At 42.2% G+C, this 22,916-nt stretch overlaps 1 protein-coding gene across 3 annotated transcripts; it reads right to left on the reverse strand.

Moving 5' to 3' along the window:
* Positions 1-278: 278 nt before the first annotated feature.
* Positions 279-22,082, reverse strand: ECI2 (enoyl-CoA delta isomerase 2). 3 transcript variants are annotated; one of them, XM_078055642.1, is made up of 11 exons: positions 21,939-22,082; positions 20,934-21,077; positions 19,058-19,211; positions 17,086-17,184; positions 16,643-16,831; positions 14,090-14,159; positions 8,448-8,550; positions 7,254-7,374; positions 3,123-3,212; positions 1,208-1,351; positions 279-537 (listed from the first exon to the last, which is right to left on the reverse strand). In XM_078055642.1, the coding sequence occupies exons 3-11, from the start codon at positions 19,163-19,165 to the stop codon at positions 382-384; spliced, it is 1,080 nt and encodes a 359-aa protein (XP_077911768.1). In that variant the 5' UTR covers positions 19,166-19,211; positions 20,934-21,077; positions 21,939-22,082; the 3' UTR covers positions 279-381. The 3 variants fall into 3 exon arrangements, with proteins under 3 accessions (XP_077911768.1, XP_077911769.1, XP_077911767.1); XM_078055643.1 differs by having other exon boundaries at positions 20,934-20,955; positions 21,939-22,025; XM_078055641.1 differs by lacking the exon at positions 20,934-21,077 and having other exon boundaries at positions 21,939-22,074.
* Between the last annotated feature and the right edge of the window lie 834 nt (positions 22,083-22,916).

Here is a 22,916-nt window from a genome sequence, read left to right on the forward strand (position 1 = left end):
TCCAGAGGCTGTCGGTGTTTGGGCCTATTAAGTCCGTCACCCTCTGTGGACGGCAAAGTGCTATCGTGGTGTTCAAAAATATGACTTCAGCTTGCAATGCTGTGAATGCTTTTCAAAGCAGGACCCCGGGCACAATGTTTCAGTGCTCCTGGCAACAGAGATTCATGTCGAAAGACGTAAGACTCCCTGTGACCCAAATCCTATGTAAATTCTTAAAGCTTGTTGTATGTAACTGGTTTGTCATCGGGGCTCTAGTGAAATATGATAACCATAAATGGTATGTTAGCACTGAGAAAAGGCACAATTTATTTAGTCCGAGTACTGGATCAGAAATGACAGCACATCCCTTCCTTTGAAATGCGTAACTCTGCTGTAACAGCATCACAGCTTGGCTTTTTGGGATAAGAAGTTCATGACTGCATTCACGCATTCGTCTGACAGCCATCTTTCCTGGAGGATGCTGCTTTCTTCAGCATTAATAGCGTGCAGCTTCTCCTTCTCGTGATTTCTGATGATCTGTTTTGAAATACGCATGGCCTGAAAACACAAAACCAACAATAAGGTTAAGGGCATTCTAGAGGGAATGGGATTATTCTATAGTGCTGATTTTTGTTTCTCCATGGTTCATGGAATCCTGTCACACCTTCAGATGTATGTGTATGTGTAACATAGGACAGTGCTTCTCAAACTTTAATGTGCATATGATTCATCTTGGTAGACATGGGAGAGGGTCTGGGAGCACACATTTCTAAAAAGCCCCAGAGAGACTAAAGCTTCTGGTTCCAGGACCACATTTTGAGCAGAAAGAATATAAGAGCAGTCAGTCACGAGTTACCACATATAAAAACCAAAGTGCTACACAGTAAGAATCTCCTAAAAATCAACCTATCTGGCTTCTCACCTGGATTCAAGAATAATAGTGCTCAGCAAATACTGCCCATCCTCCTCCTCAAAGTTATCCCCAGAAAGAACTGTCCCTCTCCCTTCATATGTATCATAGCAATAAAATGCCTATCTGAGAAGTTTTTTAAAAAATCAGTACTTCTAACATTATTATGGTTATTTTTAATCTCAAATTTAGATGTGCTTACAGCCAACCAAGGTGTACCTTGTTTTTTAAAATGCTTATTATCTCTTAAGGCAAATAAATTATTTCCATGGTTTCTACTAGGAAACCCCCCCCCCCAAAAAAAAAGACAACACTAACATTCCTGGGGAGCTTTGAATATGCTTTCAGCCTGGTCCAAACTTCTTTCTCAAAGGTGCTATCAGGAAAAACTTCAGTAACAAGTCCTTGAGCATAGGCTTCTCCAGCGGTTAACTTCTTCCCAAAAATGAGCATCTCTACTGCCTGAAACGAAAAGCAAGATTAAGACATTAACTCAATGAAACACAGGTCAGTTAACCTCAGAACTGTTTTCAGGAGACAGAGGGCAGTTCCCTAACGGTCTTCTGAGGTTGCCAGTATTTCTTGTTAAGGGAGAAACTGAAGACCTCAATAGGCAATGTTTTGCAAACTGTGCTGAGAGCATCTCAGGCTCTCTGGAAGGTTTGCAAGGATTTTTGCTTCTCTATGTGTCTGTGCTGGGAAGGCAAAAGCAGGGAGCCACAGGTCCGCAGAAAGGACCTGAAGCAGATGCTGATCCGGTAACCCACACAGCTAGAAATTTCTGTTTTATACACTATAAACAATTACAAAAGAAAACAGAACTAAAAAAAATAAGGAAAATCCAGGTCACAGTGAATGCCAACCAAACTTTAGACACCCTAACTTTCAAACTTCCCTTCCTTGGAAACTGTATGCAGTGGTCCAGCTCTGACAGTTTTCTTTACCTGCACAGGTACTACTAATTAGTTCTACCTGACCAAAAGAAAGGGAGGAAGGACTAATATTCAGCTTCTAACAAAACTGAGCTCACTAAGCAGATATCCTCTGTATTTCCAGTTGTGCTTCTGGAAAAATATTATTTCATAGTCAAATGCCCTAAGCCTTAGAGTTGGTTCTGCCCACCTTTTCAAAGTTAAAATCTGTAATAATGACTCAGGGCATGTGACAGAATAATGAGCTTTAAAAACTATATATTTGCGGGGCGCCTGGGTGGCTCAGTCGTTAAGTGTCTGCCTTCAGCTCAGGTCATGATCCCAGGGTCCTGGGATCGAGCCCTGCATCGGGCTCCCTGCTCCGCGGGAAGCCTGCTTCTCCCTCTCCCACTCCCTGTGCTTGTGTTCCCTCTCTCGCTGTGTCTCTCTCTGTCAAATAAATAAATAAAATTAAAAAAAAAAACAACAAAACTATATATTTGCAACAAAAACCTAGCAGTCAATGAAAACAGGCTCCGTTCCAACCCCACCACGTTCAGACCTCCAAGAATTGGCTAAGCCTTCCCTTATCCCCGGCTACCCACTGTTCGGTCTCATCATGATTACCCCGGAGTCATGCACACTGAGCCTGGGCACCCAGTCTTCCGTAGACACGGGGACAGACCTGGGCAGCCACAGAACCTGTCTGGGAGCCTGAACACACGGCTAAACTTACTGAATGAAGAGGCTGCTATGACTGGAAGCAGCTCTGGAAGGCATAAACCCCCAGGAGGACTCGCATCTGCTGGTACCTCCCGTGACTCTAAAAGTCAAGATGTCATCTTATGGCTTCCAGAGGATGCTGCTCATCCACACAGAAATCAAGTGGGGCCACGAGGTGGCACAGCCCTGGTCCTCTAATGACTCATGCCACATAGCAGTGGAGGACAAGGCACCGGGCACCCAGCTGCAAGAGCAGATCCTAGTCTGCAGAGTCATGGAGAGTTTCTGATTTTCCCTCACACCAGACATTTCCCATAGCCTAGCTCTTCTACATTTGAAAGTTTTAGAGTGGAGGAGCAAATAACTCACTTTTCTTCTGTCTATATTATCGAGGAAAAGAAAAGAGTATAGAATTACTTTTCGAACAGAGGTTACTTTTTTTTTTTAAAGATTTATTTATTTATTTGAGAGAGAGAGAGAGAGAGTGCAAGTGGGGGAAAACATCTGAAATCAAGAGTCGGATGTTTAACTGACTGAACCACGCAGGTTCCCCCAGAGGTTACTTATTACAACTTATTCTTAAGGTTTCCAAGAGTTACCTTGGCTAGGCCCATTATCTTCGGAAAAGTGTAAGAGGAACATCCTTCTGGAGTTTGGCCAAGGTGACTAAAAGGAGTGTGAAATGTTGCCTATTTGGAGAAAAAAGAAAAGAAAGACAATTACTTTTTGTATGTGATTTTTAAAAATCACTATTTGTATATATCCTCACAATACTTGAGTAAGTTTCTTTAAAAATTAGGATTGCTGTGGTATCATATACACACCAAGTTCACTCTCAGATAGGCAGCTTGGTGAGTTTTAATGAAGGTACACAGTTACGTAGCCACCACGTCAAGACGTAGAATATCTCCATCACCCCAAAGGGCTCCTTGTGCCCTCTGCAGTCAATCCATTCCTGTCACTACCAAACCACCACCGATCTGTTTTCTGTCCCTTGTTTTGCCTTCTCTAGAATGTAATATAAATGGAATCATACATTCTGTAGCCTTTGGTCCTTAGCATAAGACTTTTTGAGAGTCACCATGCTATTGTATTGGTAGCTTGTTCCTTGTCATTTCTGGGTAGAATTCCATTGTATGGACGTTGCAGTTCCTGTATCCATTCACCAGTTGAAGCCACTGGTGATATTTCTAGTACTTTGGCTATGATGAGTAAGACTGTTAATGAAAATTTGTACACAGGTCTCTGCATGAACGTGTTTTCAGTTCTCTTGGGTAAATACTTAGTGGTAGAATTGCTGGGTTGTGTGGTAAATTGTGGTTTAAGACCAAAAGAATTTCCAACGTGGTGTATCATGTAGCACTCCCCCCAGCTGCTCCAAACCCTTGCTAAACCATGTTACTGTCAGTTGTTTTAACTCGAACCATCCTGGTAGGTGTATAATAGTGTGTTGTGGTTTTAATTTACATTCTGTAATGACTAATGATGTTGAGCATCTTTTCATGTGCTTACTAGCTCTTTTTATATCTTCTTTGGTGAAGTAACCATTATAATATTTGCCCACTATTTTTAAGTTAGATTGGTTGTGTTTTTATTATCATGACGTGGCTGGGGGGAGTGGTACATGATACACCTCTAGAGCCAGCCCTAGTTTTTGTTTTTGTTTTTAAATAGACTCCATGCCCAGCATGGAGCCCAATGCGGGGCTTGAACTCATAACCCTGAGATCAAGACCTGAGCTGAGATCAAGGGCTGGATGCTTAACTGACTGAGCTACCCAGGCACCCCTTGTTTTTTTTATTTTTTAAAGATTTATTCACCTATTTTAGAGAGAGAAAGGGAGGGAGGGCAGAGGGGCAGAGGCAGGGGAACAGAGAATCTCAAGCAGACTCCCTGCTGATCATGGATGCAGGGATGGATCTCACGACCCCAAGATCATAACCTAAGCTGAAACCAAGAGTCAGAAGCTCAACCGATTGTGCCACCTAGGTGCCCCCCTTTTTTTGATTTAAGAAATATTTTTGTGTATTTCTTGATAAATGAGAAGTCCTTATGAAAGGAAATTAATTTATACTTGACAATATGTATACAGAACATTTAGACTTCACTTCCCATTATCAGATCTGGTGCTATTTCTTAATGAATATTGTTAGAAGACATAAATATATAATATACGCAGTATATAAGTGAAAAGAAAAATATAAAATAAAAACTTACTAATGTCACCTATCACCCCCTCCCCCCAAAAGCAAGTTTATTCAAGAAGATGTACTGAGAAGTCACAGCCTAAGGAGGATAAGTGGGAAAGCGAAAGAAAACGCCAACCATAGCTAAAGGGCCACTAACAGGTATGTGAAGAACTGACAGTAAGCAGCATTTAACTTATTTTCAGAAATAGAGCAGTAAATGTAATTACGGGCCAGCCTCTGGCATCTGACTCCTTGGTGACTCTGGGAGCTTCTTAACCTCTTTGTGCCACAGTGAACTCTTCTGTAAAATGGAGACAAAAATACCTATCTCACAGGGCTGCTGTGTGCATTAAGTATGTATCACGTGCATCAACAGAGTGCCTAGGATGTGGTGAGTACGCAAATATTATTTTTATGATTTCTACCCTTTTAGTACCTCATAGGGGAAATGTATAATTTGCTGACAAAGAAGCTAATGGGCATTGTTAACTCTTGCCCACAATAAAGGATAATTTGGTTGTATGAGTGTTAAACCCACATTTAATATGGTATTTGTTTATGAAGCCAATAATGATAAATCCTATAAAATGCATTCCTCTTCACAGATTCTTTCTTCTGTGTCTTTCTCTGATTTTAAATTGAACCTTGGTTTAATTCAGTTGGGTGAACTCTTAGTAGTGGTCACTACTTGTCAAATATTTTACTCTGGGCCAAATGTTTTAGCATTTGAAGTATCTATGTATGTTTTCTTTCTATTTCAATTCCAATTTGTATCATAGAACCGAAATCCTAGAAACCTTGAAAATACGATGGATGTGACAGTCGTTTTGAATTCTGAGGGAGAACCGGGAGAATATTCAAATAGGATGATATATTTGCCCTCTAAGTCCTGAAGAATGAGATCCCTAAGTTCAGGTCAGGAACTCTTGACCCACCCCTGGTCAAGACCGGCTGATCAATCAGTCCTCTCACACATGATGTGACCACAGCCTATTGATTTCTGCCTTTGAGCAGAAGCTTCCACCTATGAAGGTTTGGCAGCCTAGCACTTAGAATCTCATTGGCTATTTTCATGGGATAATTATTAAAAACATTTAGGTCTGACAACATGCCCAATCCAATCAAACTGAATCCAGTAAAAAAAAAATGAACTCAAGGGCGCCTGGGTGGCTCAGTTGGTTAAGCGACTGCCTTCGGCTCAGGTCATGATCCTGGAGTCCCGGGATCGAGTCCCGCATCGGGCTCCCTGTTCAGCAGGGAGTCTGCTTCTCCCTCTGACCCTCCCCCCTCTCATGCTCTCTCTATCTCATTCTCTCTCTCAAATAAATAAATAAAATCTTTAAAAAAAAAAAAAATGAACTCAAGAGATAAGGGTCTTAAAATATGGTCATGTCTATTGGTAGGGAAAACACCTCCAAACAAAGCTAGGAATCTCTTCAGGGGTAAAAACCAAACGTTTCCACAAGGTTGTAGAGCAGGATATTGTACGACTGCATAAGAAAAAATTACTCTAAGAATCTGATAACCTTATAAGGGGTTATTAGTTCTACAACAGAAGTTCTAAAACAAACGGTCATCACATCTTTGTTCATAATGACAGAACTGGAGACAGCCTAGGGTTCCAGCAGTCAGGGACTGGTTATCTGTGAGTGGTAAGATAAGAAGTGATTTTTAATTGAACCCTTTATGCTTTTCCACATTTTTCAAAATTTTATTCTACTACAGTATATATTAATACTGTAGTGAGAACAGAAATTAAAAATCAATGCAATGCAATGGCGAACACAAGGCTAAACTGTTTTGGCAAGTAACTTGAACTTCAATTTATTTATCTGCAAAAAAGGGAGCGAGGGTAGTTAGTGCTTCAAAGTCCCTTCTTATTCAAAAATTCTAATAGTCTTTTTTTTTTTTTTTAAAGATTTTATTTATTTGACAGAGAGAGACACAGCAAGAGAGGGAACACAAGCAGGGGGAGTGGGAGGGAGAAGCAGGCTTCCCACTGAGCAGGGAGCCCGATGCGGGGCTCGATCCCAGGACCCTGGGATCATGACCTGAGCTGAAGGCAGACGCTTAACGACTGAGCCACCCAGGCGCCCCAAAAATTCTAATATTCTAAAATTCTAAATTCCAGAATTTGTTTACTTGGAAAAAAGTATCAAATTATCCACTTGCAGAACATGCAAAAATGCTGTTCCCCCTGCCCCCCCCCCGCCCTGATAGCAAGCTTTCAAGATCTCCTATTTTAGATTAATTGGAAAATCAAAATTTGAGTAACTGTTACGTAATTTGATTAGAATATAGAACCGTAATAGTTGAGACAATGTTCACAACAATACTGGTGTTTAGGAAAACCAAAGTTAATAATGAAGGACAAATAAAACAAGTCGAATTAAATTAAGAGTAATTCTTTGGGAAAAAGGGAAATTTAGTCCATTCTACCATAAATCATGTGATCCATTTACTACCAGCCAACAATTAAAGAGAATTCAGAGGACCTCATTTTTACTTCATGACTTTCTACGTTTCTGGGGGCTGACTTACCCTGTCGGACGCATACACAAGATCAAATAGCCCGAGAACGGTGACGGATATTCCCACAGCTGGACCATTGACCACTGCAACCAGAGGCTTAGGAAAATCTATGAAACAGTCTACAAAATTCCTACAGAAATGGAAATACAAAAGCATAGTTAAATGAGCTGGAGGGGATTATGCTAAGTGAAATAAATCAAGCAGAGAAAGACAATTATCATATGGTTTCACTCATATATGGAACATAAGGAATAGCGTGGAGGACCACAGGGAAAGGGAGGGAAAACTGAAGGAGGAGAAATCAGAGAGGGAGACAAACCATGAGAGACTCTGGACTCTGGGAACCAAACTGAGGGTCACAGAGGGGAGGGGGGTGGGGAGATGGGGTAACTGGTGATGGGTATTAAGGAGGGCACGTGTGGTGATGAGCACTGGGTGTTATATGCAACTAATGAATCATTGAATGCTACATCAAAAACTAATGATGATAATAACATGCTGGCTAGTTTAACATAATAATAATAATAAAAAAAAGTCCCAACGTGGCATGACTGAAGTACAATAAGGAAGACAGCATGAGTCTGAAATGAACTCTGGCCAGCCTGGATATCCATCTGGATGGCATTTGATGGAAACTCATAGACTGAATCCTCTAAGCTTGACCTTGGTTCAACCGTGTATTCTGGGTAGCCAGGCCAGGGCTATATGTCAGCTGCAGACTTGGGAGATTAGGAAGGCTGGCTGAGCATATACAAGAGCTGCAATATTACAGCTTTGTGGGAATCAGGAACCCGGTAGCGATACATGAGTTAGGAGGAGAGAGGCCTTCATGTCCTCTGTGCTGAAACTACTTCACACGTCCCATTACTAGCAATCATGGAAATCATGCATTCCTCTGGCCGAATGAGAATTGGCTAAATCTCTCTGCTTCGATAGGAGAGAACTTTTTTTTTTTCAACTGTAGTTGACTTTTATGCTTTCTGATCGAATCTCATGTAGAGCAGCAGGATGAATGGGTAGCAGAAGTTAAAGTGATAGAATAAATGCCCACATATTGATAGAGGTGGTCTGGAGAAATATGCTTGTCCAAAGCCACATTAATGACACTGACACAAAGAAGCATTTATCTTACTTCTGCTGCACTAAATACCACTTTGAGGAATATGAACGAGTCCGCTGGGATCAGACAAATGTCACTCTTACCTCAGTAAAATGGCACCATTTTTAGCTTTCTCCTCTATTCCACCAGGGGGAATATCAGTGAAATTGGTCAGATCATTTCCACTAGAGTAATAATCACCACTTCCTGTAAATAAAATCAACAGATTCACCATTCATTCATTCTGTCCATTACTGAGTATCTGCTATGTGCCAGGCTCTCTAGCAAGCACTGGAAATACACTGGTGAACCAGCCATGGCTCTTGCCCTAATTTACAGACAGGTGAGTAAGCTGGACATTGATTTAAAAACATACAAACAAATGTAGGTAATGCAACTCTGATACAAAGGGAAAGTACTCGATGATGATATGAGAGTGTGTAACAGGGGATTTGTTCTAACCTGGAGGTTTAGGGAGGGATGTTTCTAAGGAAGGAACAACTGAACTGAGATATGAAGGACAGGCAAAGTTAGCTAGAAGAAGAAGGGTAGGAAGAATTCATGCAGAGGGAACAGCATGTGCAAAGGTCCTGTGAAGGGGGGTAACTCTGGCCACTGTGCCAGAGCAGAAAAAGCCAGAGGGGAAACTGGTGTAGGATGAGGACAGGCAGGATGGACCATGTAGGGCTTTGCTGATCCATTAAGAAGTTTTGGCTTTTATTCTAAGAGCCACTGAAAGTGTTTTGTGTTAAAGCATAATTTACAAGAACACCAATTTTAAACACTCAGTTCAATGATTTTTGATGATGGCAAATACCTGCGTGATCACCATCTGAAACAAGATATAGGAACATTCTACCATCCCAGGAAGTTCCCTTAAGCTCCTTTCTAGCCATCCCACCCCACCCTGCCCTGACACAACCACTTTCTGACTTCAATCACCACAGAATATTTTTGCCTATTTTAGAAATTTTATAAATGGAATTCTATAGTATGTACTCTTGTGTCTGTATTCTCTTTGCTGAACTGTGTCTTAAAGATTTACCTATATTCTCATATCAGTTCTTCATTCCTTTATATTGCTGAGTAATATTCCATTGTATGACTAGTCAACAATTTGTTTATTCACCTGTTGGTGGACATGAGTTGTTTTTGGCTCCTATGAATTGGATTACAAATCATTCTGTGGATACATGCTTAATTTATCTGAAGTAATTGCTTAGGAGTGGATTGATATGCCACTGAGCCAGTATATGTTTCACTCCATAAAAAGCTGCCAAACAGTTTTCTGAAGCGATCTCATATTAGAAATGTGTAGAGGTTCTAATTGCTCTGCATCATCACCAATATTTTGTATTGTCTGTCTTTTACACTTGATCTTAGCCAAAAGGCCGAGAAGCGATGTATTGACTGTTTTTTAGATTTTAGTCATTCCAGTGGGTGAAATATCTCATTGTGATTTTAATTTGCATTTCTTTGAAGCCTAATAATTTTGAGCACCTTTTCATGTACTTATTGGCAATCTGTGTTATCTTCTTTTATGAGGTGTCCAAGTCCTTTATCTAGTTTTTAAATCTGGTTGTTGTTGTTATTAATTTCTAAGGAGTTCTTTATATATTCTGAATAATAATCCTTAATCAGATTTATGTAAAACAAATATTCCTCCTACCCCAGCCTGTAATACCTATATATTCATTTTCTTACTATTGTCTTTGATAAGCAGATATTTTAAATTCTGATGAAGTCCAAGTTGTAAATTGTTTCTTTTATGGTTAATGCTTTTTGTGTCCTGTCCAAGAAATCTCTGCCCACCTCCAGGTCACAAAGATATTGTTTTCTTCTAGAAGCTTTATGTTTCTGAGTTTTATGCTTACATAACTTTCAAATTAATTTTTGTATAGGGTGTAAGATGGGGTTGAAGTTCATTTCCCCCATATGAATATTTAGTTGCTCTGGCATCATTTGTCACAAGATTTTTCTTTTTCCACTGAATTATCTTGGTGCCACTGAAGAAGTTTTAAATGGAGGAGGAATGAGATTTTTATTTGGAAAAAGATTCTATTGGATGTAGTGAGATTGGATAAGGCAAGGGAGAGAGGAGGACAAAAGGGAATCAGAAAGATGAGAAAGGGTTTATTTCATTTCAGACAAGAGTCCACGGCGGCTTGGACTAGTGCAAAGGAGACAGAAAAAATGGCTGACTCCAGAGCTACTGATGAAGTGAAGTGGGACATGGGAGGTGAGAGAGGGACAAGAGCAATCATGAATGTTAGGATTCTGGTCTACATCACAGGGCAGATGTGAAACCACCCACTGTCATCTGGAACACTGATAAAGCTCCAGAGAGAAAGATGTGGGAGGTGATACCTATGAGGAAGTGCCAGGTGGGCACATGGGTCGGGAGCCCTGGGGAGTGTCCTGACCAAAGATACCAAGGGAGGAAGCACCAGCATATGGACTTTAGTTGGAGAGTGGGCATGGATGCGGGGTCCAGGGAAAGAGAACAGTGCCCAGAACTAAGCCTTCAGGAACCCTCCCTTTGGATGGCCACGCAGAGGATGAATCTACAAAGGAGATCGGAGACAGCAGATCAGAGGGGCAGGCTGGAAGGGAAGGCAGGGAAGGCAGGGAAGACACAGGTTTAAGATGGGGGAAGAGTCAGATGAAGCCTAAGCAATGTCCCTGGATTTAATGATACAAAGGTCAGGGTGGGGATCTAAGCAAAAGATAGAGACCACACTGGAATGGGCTCAAGGGCAAGTTTTAAAGGAAAAATTCAGAAGACATGTTTGTTTTGTAGTAGGGCTTTAGACAGTTATATCTAGGGAACTGAGAAACAAAGAGCTATATTTGTTATCGGCAGTATTTTAACATAATAAATTTGTTCTTTAATTTTTTCTTACATTACTATCAGGAGCAAATGGTATCATAAATAGTATTTTCGATAATTTCATGAGTAATAAAACTTCTTTTCCAAACACACTCTTATGCTGGTCCTCAACGTATATATAAAAAATTAACAGCTGAGCTTTTCTATGGACTCAAAACGGAAGTGATAGATGAGAGAAAAAAAAGAAAAGTACCTGGGAGCATTCAGGAAAAGAGGTAGAGAGAAAACCACAATCACTAAAGAATGATGTCATTAGAGGCCGTAAAAAGGACAGACACTGTTAAAAATGCAACCAGAGGGGCGTCTGGGTGGCTCAGTCGTTAGGTGTCTGCCTTCGGCTCAGGTCATGATCCCAGGGTCCTGGGATCGAGCCCCACATCGGGCTCCCTGCTCTGCGGGGAGCCTGCTTCTCCCTCACCCTCTGCTTGCCTCTCTGCCTACTTGTGCTCTCCCTCTCTCTCTCTTTGTCAAATAAATAAAGAAAATCTTTAAAAAAAAAAAATGCAACCAGAGTACAGGATTGAGACTAGTGAGCAAAACAATGGAAGACAAGAGTTAAGAACTCGGAGAAAATAAAAGATAATAGTCCCAACAGTCCAGACATTCTCTTCTATAACTTTCAAAAAGAACAGTCCAATTGAAACAAAAACATTCAGAGATATTATCAAAGAAAACTTAAAACAAGGCCTTACTAATCAGTTTTAACAGGATACATATGTTCTATGAAAAAGTGATAAAGAACGGAAAGTATCCCCTGGTCTTCTAAGGGGAAAAAAAGATCTTATAAAAACAAAATTAATGGTAGCCTCAAACTTCTCCGGGGCGACATCCTATGCTAGAGGACAATGGAGCACTACTTAACAGACCATATACTCGGAAAAGAGGTCTGTGGGGTGTCGGGAAATGCATGCTCCCTTCCTCGACTCTCATAGGGGCAACCAACAGACCCTGTCCAAGGGGAATAATACAAGCTAGAGTTATTGATGGGTACCACACAAAGCTATGAAAGCAATTACTAAAAGCAGGGAAAAAACCTTTCAAACCATGAGAAGTAAAACACACACTAAGGAAAAAACAGACCATGAAGTAAAAAACAGTCAAAGGAAGTATTCTAAGTAGTAACCATGTAAGATGCCAGAGCTAAAAGGTAACAGATCTGTCATATACATAAATCTAAACAGGTAAAGGGGCCTTTACAAAAAAAAAAAAAAAAAATTCAGACTGGATCAAAGAGGGAAAATCTAACAATGTGTTCTATGAGACACAGACTGTAAAAAGTAATTCGGAAAGATAGAAAGCTAAAAGGGTGGTAAAGGTTTGCCAGGCAAGTGCAAAGAGTACTGAGGCAGGTGTTATGGCATTAATATTTGACAAGGTTGACTTCAAGACAAAAAGCATTAAGTGAGACAAAAGATGACCATTTTATAATAACGGATAACCATTCACAAGTCTTTTAGTGTCAATAAGATAAAAAGTTGCTTTAAAGCAATTTGTTTTTTTGACATGAAGGAGAAACTGAAAGAAACATAATAGCAATAAATGCCTTTACGTTACTTTTTTCAGTCTAAGATTAGAAGACAAAAGCAGAAATGGGGGAATCTTAACATAAATTCGAAAGGTCAGTCTAACTGATATATTTTTAACTCTATACCTTAAAAGAATGAACTTATTTTTTGAATAGTTCCTGGATGATATAAAAAATTGGCCACTTTCCAGTTCTTTATCTTCAAGGTAGAGAGTTCAATATGGAGCAATATACATAAAACTTAATAGATTTTTTTTAAAAGATTTTTTATTTATTTATTTGACAGAGACACAGCGAGAGAGGGAACACAAGCAGGGGGAGTGGGAGAGGGAGAAGCAGGCTTCCCGTGGAGTAGGGAGCCCGATGCGGGGCTCCATCCCAGGACCCTGGGATCATGACCCGAGCCGAAGGCAGACGCCCAAGGACAGAGCCACCCAGGCGCCCCACTAAACTTAATAGATTTTTTAAAAAGTAAATCTAGTGGGGCACCTGGGTGGCTCAGTCAGTTAATCATCCAACTCTTGATTTCAGCTCAGGTTATGCTCTCAGGGTTCTGAGATCAAGCCCCACATCGAGCTCCGCCCTGGCTTTGGGAGCCTGCTTAAGATTCGCTCTTTCCCTCCTCCTCTACCCGCCCCCCAAATAAATAAATAAATAAATAGTAAATCTAGTAAAACTGATCATCTCTGATTATAATTCAGTGAAGCCAGGAATCAATAACAGAAATGGAAAACCAAAAACCAACCAAATAAACAACAACAACAAAAACCTTTGTAGAAATTAAAGGAACCATCATTATTGGGGCGCCCAGGCGGCTCAGTTGTTAAGCATCTGCCTTCGGCTCAGGTCATGATCCCAGAGTCCTGGGATGGAGTCCCGCATCGGGCTCCCTGCTCAGCAGGAAGCCTTCTCTCCCTCTCCCACTCCCCCTTCTTGTGTTCCCTCTCTCGCTGTGTCTCTCTCTGTCAAATAAATAAATAAAATCTTAAAAAAAAAAAAAGGGAATTATCATTATCATGTAAAGCTTGGATCAAAGAGGAAATAGAAACCAAAAGTGAAGAATATATAGAAAATAACTATAGTAAAAGCACTATTTATCAAAACTTAACCTTTCAGTGTTCCCATCTATAAAGCAAGAGTAATTATAGGGCCTATCTTCACTGGGTTTGTTGAAAGCAAGCTTAGAAAAAAATAAAAATTAAAAAAAATATTTAAAAAGAATAGAGTATCTCAGTACTGGAAAATATCTCAGAGCTACTCAATTTCCTATCTGGTAGGAAATCCCCCAAAATAGAAATTTAATTATTAAGAAATCCAAGAAAATGTCTCACCTGTAAAAACAGTTATGGTAGAATCATCCTTGCTTGCGGCTTCAAGTGCAAGCATGATTTCCTGATACATCTATGTGAAAGGGGGAAACGAGAAAAAGAAAGGAACTCTGAAAATGACAACCATTGCGTGGGATTCACCAAAAGTCAGTCTGTAAGCCTGTCCTCTGCAAAGCACTAACTGTTCATGTTGGTTGCATTACATAACCAAAAAGGCAGCCCAAGTTGAAAGGACTTTCATTCGTTTTACAGTTACTTGGTGTGTATCATGTGCCATGTGCACTTGTGGACACTGGGGGATATATCCACCTTTCCCCAAAAGTGAACAAATAAGACCTAGTCCTTGAGCCTTTGGAATTACTAGAGAGGGGGAGCTCTAAAGTGGGTGGAAAGTATGACACGGCAGGCAGACTGGAGGAAGCACTGATGTCTAGCATGGGTAGGACGGGAGGTGGCCAGAGGAAGATTTCCATGAAGCAGTTTGTCAGTTGGGACCTCAAAAAAGAGCACGTGTGTCCCAGGCACTCTGGAAAGTGTTAAAGGCTGGGATTTCAAGACACTCTAATGGTAGCCAAAGACAATAGGTCCAATATTTTAAATCAGCAACGTCTCTGAAAATCTTGGAGGTGTCGTTGTTATAGCTTTTAACACCCTGGTGCCGTTTCTACCTCAGATAAGACATCAGTGTGGGAGAGGATGATGAAGAGGGTTATTTATGGATACACAGACACTGAAAAAAAATATGGACTTGACATAATATGTGAGTAAAGGTGAAATCGTATTCACTGAGGGAGGGAACGAGGAAATAACTCCATTATTATTATGGTTATGATGACGCAGCATGACAGGGTACTTGGCCAGAGCTGGGATTAGGAGATGGATATATTAGGGTTTCGATTTAGGTTTTCCAGCTTATTAGTTATGTGAATTTGAGCAAGTTACTACTTAACCTAATTATTTTATTGTTAGTATTAAAAGTAGGCTCCTTGTGGGATTTAAAGAAACCTCTGTGTGGAAAGGGCTGACACACACTAGGCACTCTGTAAAGCGTAGATGCTATTACTGTCCTCCTCCTCATCACCATCATCACCATCATCACCACCACCATCATCACCACCATCATCACCATCATCACCATCACCATCACCACCACCATCATCACCATCATAACCATCATCATCATCACCATCACCACCACCATCACCACCACCATCATCACTACCACCATCACCACCATCATCATCACCACCACCATCATCACCACCACCATCGTCATCACCACCACCATCACCATCATCACCACCATCATCACCAACATCACCACCACCATCATCATCACCATCATCACCACCACCATCATCACCACCATCATCATCACCATCACCACCACCATCATCATCACCACCATCACCACCACCATCATCATCACCATCACCACCACCATCATCATCACCACCACCATCATCACCACCATCATCATCATCATCACCATCATCACCACCACCATCATCACCATCATAACCATCATCATCATCACCACCACCACCATCATCACCACCACCATCACCACCATCATCATCACCACCACCATCATCACCACCATCATCACCACCACCATCACCATCATCACCATCATCACCACCACCATCATCATCACCATCATCACCACCACCATCATCACCATCATCATCACCACCACCATCATCACCACCATCATCCCACCATCATCCCACCATCATCATCATCATCACCATCATCATCATCATCACCATGATTACACAGAAATGAGGCAAGGGCAATGAAATTTTGAGGATCAAATGTTTTACTAAGTCAATGGCACATATCCAACTCCATGGAATTCTTATTTAACACCATTTTAAGTGATCACGCTCTTTCTGCTACAATGTAGATGATAAACCCAATGGAAAGGGTTTTAGCCCCTCAAATTTTACTTGCAGTTCAGCACCAAGCAGCCAATTAATTCCCTATATTTTTTTCAAGGGGAAGAGGTAGAAGTGGTTATTTTTATTATCATTCTAGTTCAATGAAAGACTCAAAGGTCAAAGGAGCTCTTGTCAGGCGGCTCATTTGAAGCAGAGCTGGGTTATGCTATATTTAAGATGAAGGTCTTCTTTCCTTTCTCCCTCTACTTATATAAATAAAGGCCCATGCAACTTGAACAGTACTCACTCTCAAGTCTAAGTGACATGAGCAAAGTCTGGGGATGGTTTATATCAACCTTGGAGAACCTCTACACCTATTCTCTTATATCAATGTATGTTTCATTTGTATTAATTTAATTTATTTGTGCTTCCATCATTAGGAAAGTTGCAGTGCTTTTTTGGACACACAGAACCTACCCAAAGCCAACAAATTCTAAATAACAAATGCCCAACTCAGTTGTATAAAGAAGTAGGCACCATTACTAATCCTCTTGCACAAATCAAACAAGAGATCACAAAAATAGCAATGATGCTGAAACATTCTAGCTGTTCAGTGAAACAGACAGAGGGAGGAAAGAAAAGCAGGACAAACTCCCAGGGCAGGTCATGTTACCTGTGTGTTCAGTGCATTCTTTTTGGCGGGACGGTTCAACATGATCTTTGTGATGTGGTCTTCAGAGGTGATCACCAGCGTTTCATACCCAGCTTGTTTTTTGTCTGCTTCAGGCTTCACTTGGCTAGAGGAGTCAGACGAAGACCTCAAGCCAGACACCAAATCCACATAGTTCTGCCTAGCAGTTTCCTGAAGAGAAGATGACAAATAACTGCAGCCCATAGTCAACAAATAAGCACTTCGTGAAACTTACGACGCTAAGAAATGGCGCCTTGCAATGAAGAAAGTAGAGAGGTCTGATTCAACAGAATCCAACCAGATCTCACAGGTTCCATCTACAATGGTTTAATAATGAGAAGCACTCATCTTCCTTCAGGAATATAGCAAGTAAAATAAAAGCAAAGTAGTAACTAAAATAAAAGCAAAGTAGCAAGTAAATTTACCTTGGGCAGATTGCCAAGAGCATTCCATGCATCCCATTTGGCCTTATTGATCAAGTCGAACAGACCTGGTTTAGGTGTATTACAAGGCCCTTCAGTGGCCTGTGAAAAGGAGAGGGGCAATTATCAGTCAAATGTCCATGCAAATTGGAGTGTCAAATATTTAAGATCCATAAAATGGACAACTAGTGTGAATGCGCCTTCCCCTCCCAAACACTTTTAGAAGATATATAAATTCATCTTAACCTTCCCCTTGCACTGTCTTTGATGCTGCAGGTAAAAATACACAACAGAAAAAAGACTGGAGAAACAAAATGTGCCATCAACTATCAGTCCCTAAAGTAAGTTATAAAAGCCTGCTTATGAAAACAATACAAGGCAAGGGTTTTGGCAAAGTACTTTTTAAAAACTTCTAATAGTTCATTAGTTTTATACTGATGATCCCATTTTTCACACACAATCAAAATATTCACGCAAACCATCTTCAAAAGTAACCAGCCAACAAACATTTGGAAACCTCCCGTATATTCTGAAAGCCCACTCAAAGATACAAAAAATACCACTTAATTCAGTGGTGGATTTCTGCCAACTGAACAGAGTCCTACTTGGGGTAGCAGGGATAGGAGGGTGTCAAAGCCACTGGCCTTCTGGAAACTTAAATGAAGGCCATGTAAATAGGAACCATAAAAACAACTAAATTTTACTTGTTTGAGAGTAGGTGGAGTGAGTGTTTTGAGATGAGTATCCCATGCCACTTACATAGCCACATGTAAAAACTTCAAATCCTATAATTAGCTAAAAGAGGAAAGAAGAGGCTTTGAGAAACAAAGGCAGTGGAGGAGGCTTAGACTTTCCAAAGACAAAGAGACACCAGTCACCCTGCAAGAGGGAAGTGAGAGGCAATACGGTCCACAAGCCTCCTTCCCCAACCCAGCCTGGAGTCAGGAAACAATACTTCTCCCAGAATAGATGTGTAATAATGCACAGGGAGTACTGCCCACCGGGGAAGCTCACTCAAGCCCTGGTGTTCAGAGTTTTCGTATGGGGCTCCATGGCGTAGGCAAGACTGAATACGCAGCCAGGAGCCCCGACTCGAAATCACATTGTTAGACTCTCAGGCCGACAAAGACACTCCTTAGCAGGCATGATCTTTTGAGGGCTTAGGGATTACCTCCCAGAAGTCAAGGGCAAAGTCCTGGCCTCTTTCTGAGCAATGTCAAATTCTTCACTATACACACCCATAGGAACTAAGGGAGGCTGGTACTGATCACGGGAAGAGGAAAATAGATCACACACAGGAGCCCAAAACCAGCTGACTTCCCAAGGTTGTCTTTAGACATCACAACTTAAAAATTTTAGTTTTAAATTTTTGTTATACAAATTTTCAAACATGTAGAAAAGTAGAATATTATAATGAATTCCCAATACTCGACCTAACTCAATAACTATCATTTTTTGGACATACTTGCTTTGTCCATTCCTTCCCTTCCCCTTCCTTCCTCCCTTCCTTCTTTTTTTTTTTTTTTTTTGCTCATTTTGGTGAACCCCAAACGCCATGCTATTTCACCCCTACATATTTAGTGTGCATTCCTAAAGAACATCAACATTTTCTTATATAACCATGGTGCCATTAATAATAACTCCTAGGTATCACCTAATACTCAGTCCACATTCAAATTTCCCCAGTGGTCTCAAAAAATTTTTTTCAGTTGATTTTTTCTAATCAGAAGCCTTTGGTGGTTATCTCTTTCAAGTCTCTCTGACTCCAGAGTGATCCTGATATGTTACTTTTTGCCTTAACGGTACTACAAAGACTAATGTACAAAAACTCTCATGTAGACACTCTTCAGAGGAAAGGCACTAATACAAACCCTAAAAATATGAAAGCTGCATTTCAGTAAAACACACGGCAGATCTGTCTGAGGAGGCTTCTGCTCAAAATGTCTCTAAATTACGTCAGACCTCAGGCATTTACCTGCTTATAGAGTGCATAGAGTTTGAGCTTCACTTCATTTCCTGGGTCCTTCTTCAACAGCTTCACCTGATTCATTGCACTCTCAAAATCCTTCTGACTGGCTCCCATTGCTGTTTTGCTCACGTGCAGCTGAAGTGCTGGGACCTGCAGGGAACTGCAAACAGGCAGACTGATTTCTAATTGCTGCCAGTCCTTACATACCAAAATGCTCTGTTTCTCCTGAAATATGTTCTCTATACTTGCCCTTATACAAGCTGGCTGCAAATGGTTAGTGGTGTGGGGGCCAAGGGCAAACAGCCCCAAGATGGGCCACGTTGGCATGAGCAATATTTTGAGTTAAAAGCAAGCAAAGCCCAGCAGATGCAGGAAAAGCTCTCTGACTCCCCACCAACTGCTTAGGTTTACATTGGAAAGAAGAGCCTGTACCAGGAACAGTGCCATTTACAGAGATTCCCCTTTATCCAAGAAACTTATTTGTGTAATGGGACAATCTTTGTTTTCCCAAGATCTCCTCTCACCTTCCTGCTAATGGTCTTCCTCCACTTTGTATCCTCAGACTCCTAACCCTTCTCCTTAGCTCAGCATATAAGCTTCAAAATATAAGTCATGTAAGCCACCTGCTGCCCATCTTTGGAATTTCATGTCTATGTGGATTCCCCATATGTATGAAACTAAATTTGATTTTCTCCCGTTGATCTGTCTCTGTCAATTTGATTCTTAATCCAGCTAGAAGGACCTTGGAGGGCAGAATAAATCTCTTCCTTCCCAACAGTGGTTTTCAAAATGATCCCCCCCCCTCAAAAAAAAATCAATACAGAGGCTAACTGTAGTAATCTTAAAATAAAGGAAAAGGAAGTTACAATCCAGCACAGGATTCGTAGCAATTCAAATTACTGATAAAAGCAGGGAGAACCTGAATGGCCATGTAAATTTTGCCACAGGCAAGAAAGTAAATGAAAGGCACTGCGAAATGGACGTGAGCAGGAGACTGAGCCTGAAGAGGTCAGCTGTACAGAATTTGGTCCTTTGTGTCCTAAGGGCCAGAAATCCTGTCTGCCCTCACTGATTGTTAACAAAGTATAAACTATTATCAGGTCAATTCTTTCTGTTCAGCAAAATGTGTGTCCCAACATACAGGTGGAAGTGATGTAGGAAAGAAGGTGGGATTCAGGGCCTACAGCCAAGAAAGAATTCTTGAGATGTCTTTGGTGCATAAAGGTGGTTTTATTAAGGCATGGGGACACGACCCGTGGGTCATGAGGATGGCTGATTATACACTTTCAAGTTGGGAGGGGGTTAGGGGTAGCCTAAGTCTCTAAGGAATTTTGGAAGCAAGGTTTCCAGGACCTTGAAGGGGCTAGCTATTGTTGGGAAAAGGTCATTTATTACTGTCTAATAAAACCTTAGACATGAGACCCTTCAGATGTATATCTGTGAGTCATAAGCTTGGGGGGTGATTGTCAACACGTATCTTGGGGGGTAGAGATAAAGGACATTTCCAAAGGAATTTTTATATGTGAAAGTAGACTAACAGGACCCTGGGGGTGGGGCTAAGGTTGCCTTTTGCCCTTAGCAAAGTATTAACATCCAGGCAGCTGAGTCCCTAGAGGAAGGTCACTCCACCAGTTTCAAGGACTTGTCAGTGGGCTGTAAGTGGTAAGGAAATTTAATTTTTCTTCTGCCTCTGTTTCCCACATCAGAAGGAGGGGAGAATGGGTTAGGATACAAGAAATGTTCAAAAAGACGGATGAGCTGTTGTTGGCATTCCAGACAAAGAGCCACTTCCTAGTAGGTGGGGGACCTACCCAGGCGAAATCTAACCCCTGTGGCTGCTAGTCTGTGAAGCTGCCCTGAACAGACACAACTAAATACTCACCCCAGGAAGCTGAACCAGCCAGCTAGGAGGAGACCAGAAACAGCAAGCACAACCAGGTACAGTGTTTAGTAGGCAGAGGAAGAGAAAATTTCAGTGCACACTACTGGGGCCACAAGCAAAAAACTGATGTTCACAATGATGACCCTGGCATACAAAGTTAAAGTTAATGGGATCAAAGATGATTAAAATAATACAGTTTTAATAACGCCCACACCTGATGTATCACTTCCTCTGCAATAATGTGCCTTTCAAAGACTATAAAGAACCCTAGGTTCAAACTCTGAAATACTAGTAATTCAATAAAGTCTTCAATCATTTTTATATTAAGTAACTGAATTCGTTTCTTTCCAAAAAGGGAAAAACTCTGCATCCTACGTGATGCATGTGAAGTTCCAAACAGAAAACGAAAGGAAAACAAAATGTCTATTAGAAGGCCTCAATGTGCAAGTTCTCACAAAAGTAAAGTGAGTTTTAAAAAAAATGACAGAACACTACCGTTTAATATATAAAATCGGGAAAATCATTCATAACTCCACCACCTCAATTTTTACACAGATTGCGTGTGCCGTCACTTAACATTACAGAAGTGTTCCCCAGGAAGCAGTTTAACCCCACCGTGACGATAACGGCTTGCGTTTCTACAGCATTCAGCAGAGAAGCCAAGCGTGCTTAGATGTTCTACCGCATTTTAGCAAACTACGGTGGCAACCTCGCGGCAGCCAGGGTGGCGACGTGCACCCGAGGGCTGGGTGGCGTGTGGCCCGAGGTGAGGGCTGAGGGCAGCTCAGGCCCCCCCGCGCGTCCATCCGGACAGTTTCGGGCCCAGCCGAAGAAGAGGGCGCGCGTTTAAGGACACTTGCCTTCACTCTCTCCCGGGAAAACCGTAAAAGCAAAGCCCTGTTGCTACCGGGACAAGATACGAGAGAGGGCACCTCCCACGGATGGCGACCGCCTCTGGACGCCGGGGTCCCACGGGCGACCTTGGACCCCTGGCTCAGCACTTACCTCCTGACCGCTCTCAGGCAATAGCACCGGGCCAGTCGGCCGCTTAGCCCCACCACGGCCATGGCTAACCCGAAAGCTGGGGCGGGGACAGCATTCGGGGGCGGTATTTAGAACCTGGATGGCCCGGAGGCAGTGGGGCGGGGAGCGGAGCGGGACACGATAGGTCACAATGGGGGACGGGGCGGGACGGGGGCGGTACCAGCGCCCAGGGTGACGCCAGGACCGGGGGCGGGGGGAGGGGAAGAGAGAGAGGAGGAGGAGGAGAAGGAGGGGGAGGAGGAGGAGGGGGGGGAGGAGGGGGGAGGAGGGAGAGGGGGAGGAGGGGGGGAGGAGGGGGGAGGAGGGAGAGGGGGAGGAGGAAGAGGAGGGGGAGGAGGAGGAGGGGGGAGGAGGAGGAGGGGGGGGAGGAGTGGGGAGGAGGAAGAGGAATTGGGAGCGTCGCAGGGATTAAGGTGGGCTGTATGGACGCGCATCCACTCCGAGCGGGAATCGGAAAAACAGAGCTTGGAGGCGCGGGCCGTCCGAGCTCCTCGGGGTGCGTTCGGAGCAGCGAAGGTGTGTAATGGGAACACTGGAACTCTGCCAGCGCTGGGGCCGTCGCTTTCTGCGCCCCCCCCCCCCCCAGTGCCCCAGCCACCTAAAATGGGCTGTGCGTTAAGGGGGGGAAACAGTGAGGGTGTGTAACACACACACACACACACACACACACACACACCTGATTTACCGCCAAAGATGAGAGGTGTACCGACCTGGTAGAACGCCTGGGGATCAGAAATGGTCTGCTGAGTATTTTTAAACCCGTCTTTTCATGTCAGTAACTCTCTCTGGATATTTTTGAGTTCTGCCAAAGCATTTAACAAAGTATTTTCTTTGGGAAAGAATCCTTAAGAGTTGGAAGGGCGTTTGGCCATCACCTCCCCCAGTTCAAGAACAGTAAAAATCACTGCTTTAAATTGGGCTCAAAAGAAAGCTACAGGT

This window comes from Halichoerus grypus, chromosome 9 (genome assembly GCF_964656455.1).
Source record: "Halichoerus grypus chromosome 9, mHalGry1.hap1.1, whole genome shotgun sequence".
Taxonomy (NCBI): domain Eukaryota; kingdom Metazoa; phylum Chordata; class Mammalia; order Carnivora; family Phocidae; genus Halichoerus; species Halichoerus grypus.

Excerpts from the sequence above, each read along its gene's own strand:
- ECI2 (XM_078055641.1), bottom strand. The coding sequence starts at position 22,000 with ATGGCCGTGGTGGGGCTAAGCGGCCGACTGGCCCGGTGCTATTGCCTG. Across the intron at positions 14,160-16,642 it reads AGAATGCACTGAACACACAG|ATGTATCAGGAAATCATGCT; the intron begins GTAACATGACCT and ends CCTTTCACATAG. Across the intron at positions 7,375-8,447 it reads AATGGTGCCATTTTACTGAG|GAATTTTGTAGACTGTTTCA; the intron begins GTAAGAGTGACA and ends CCATTTCTGTAG.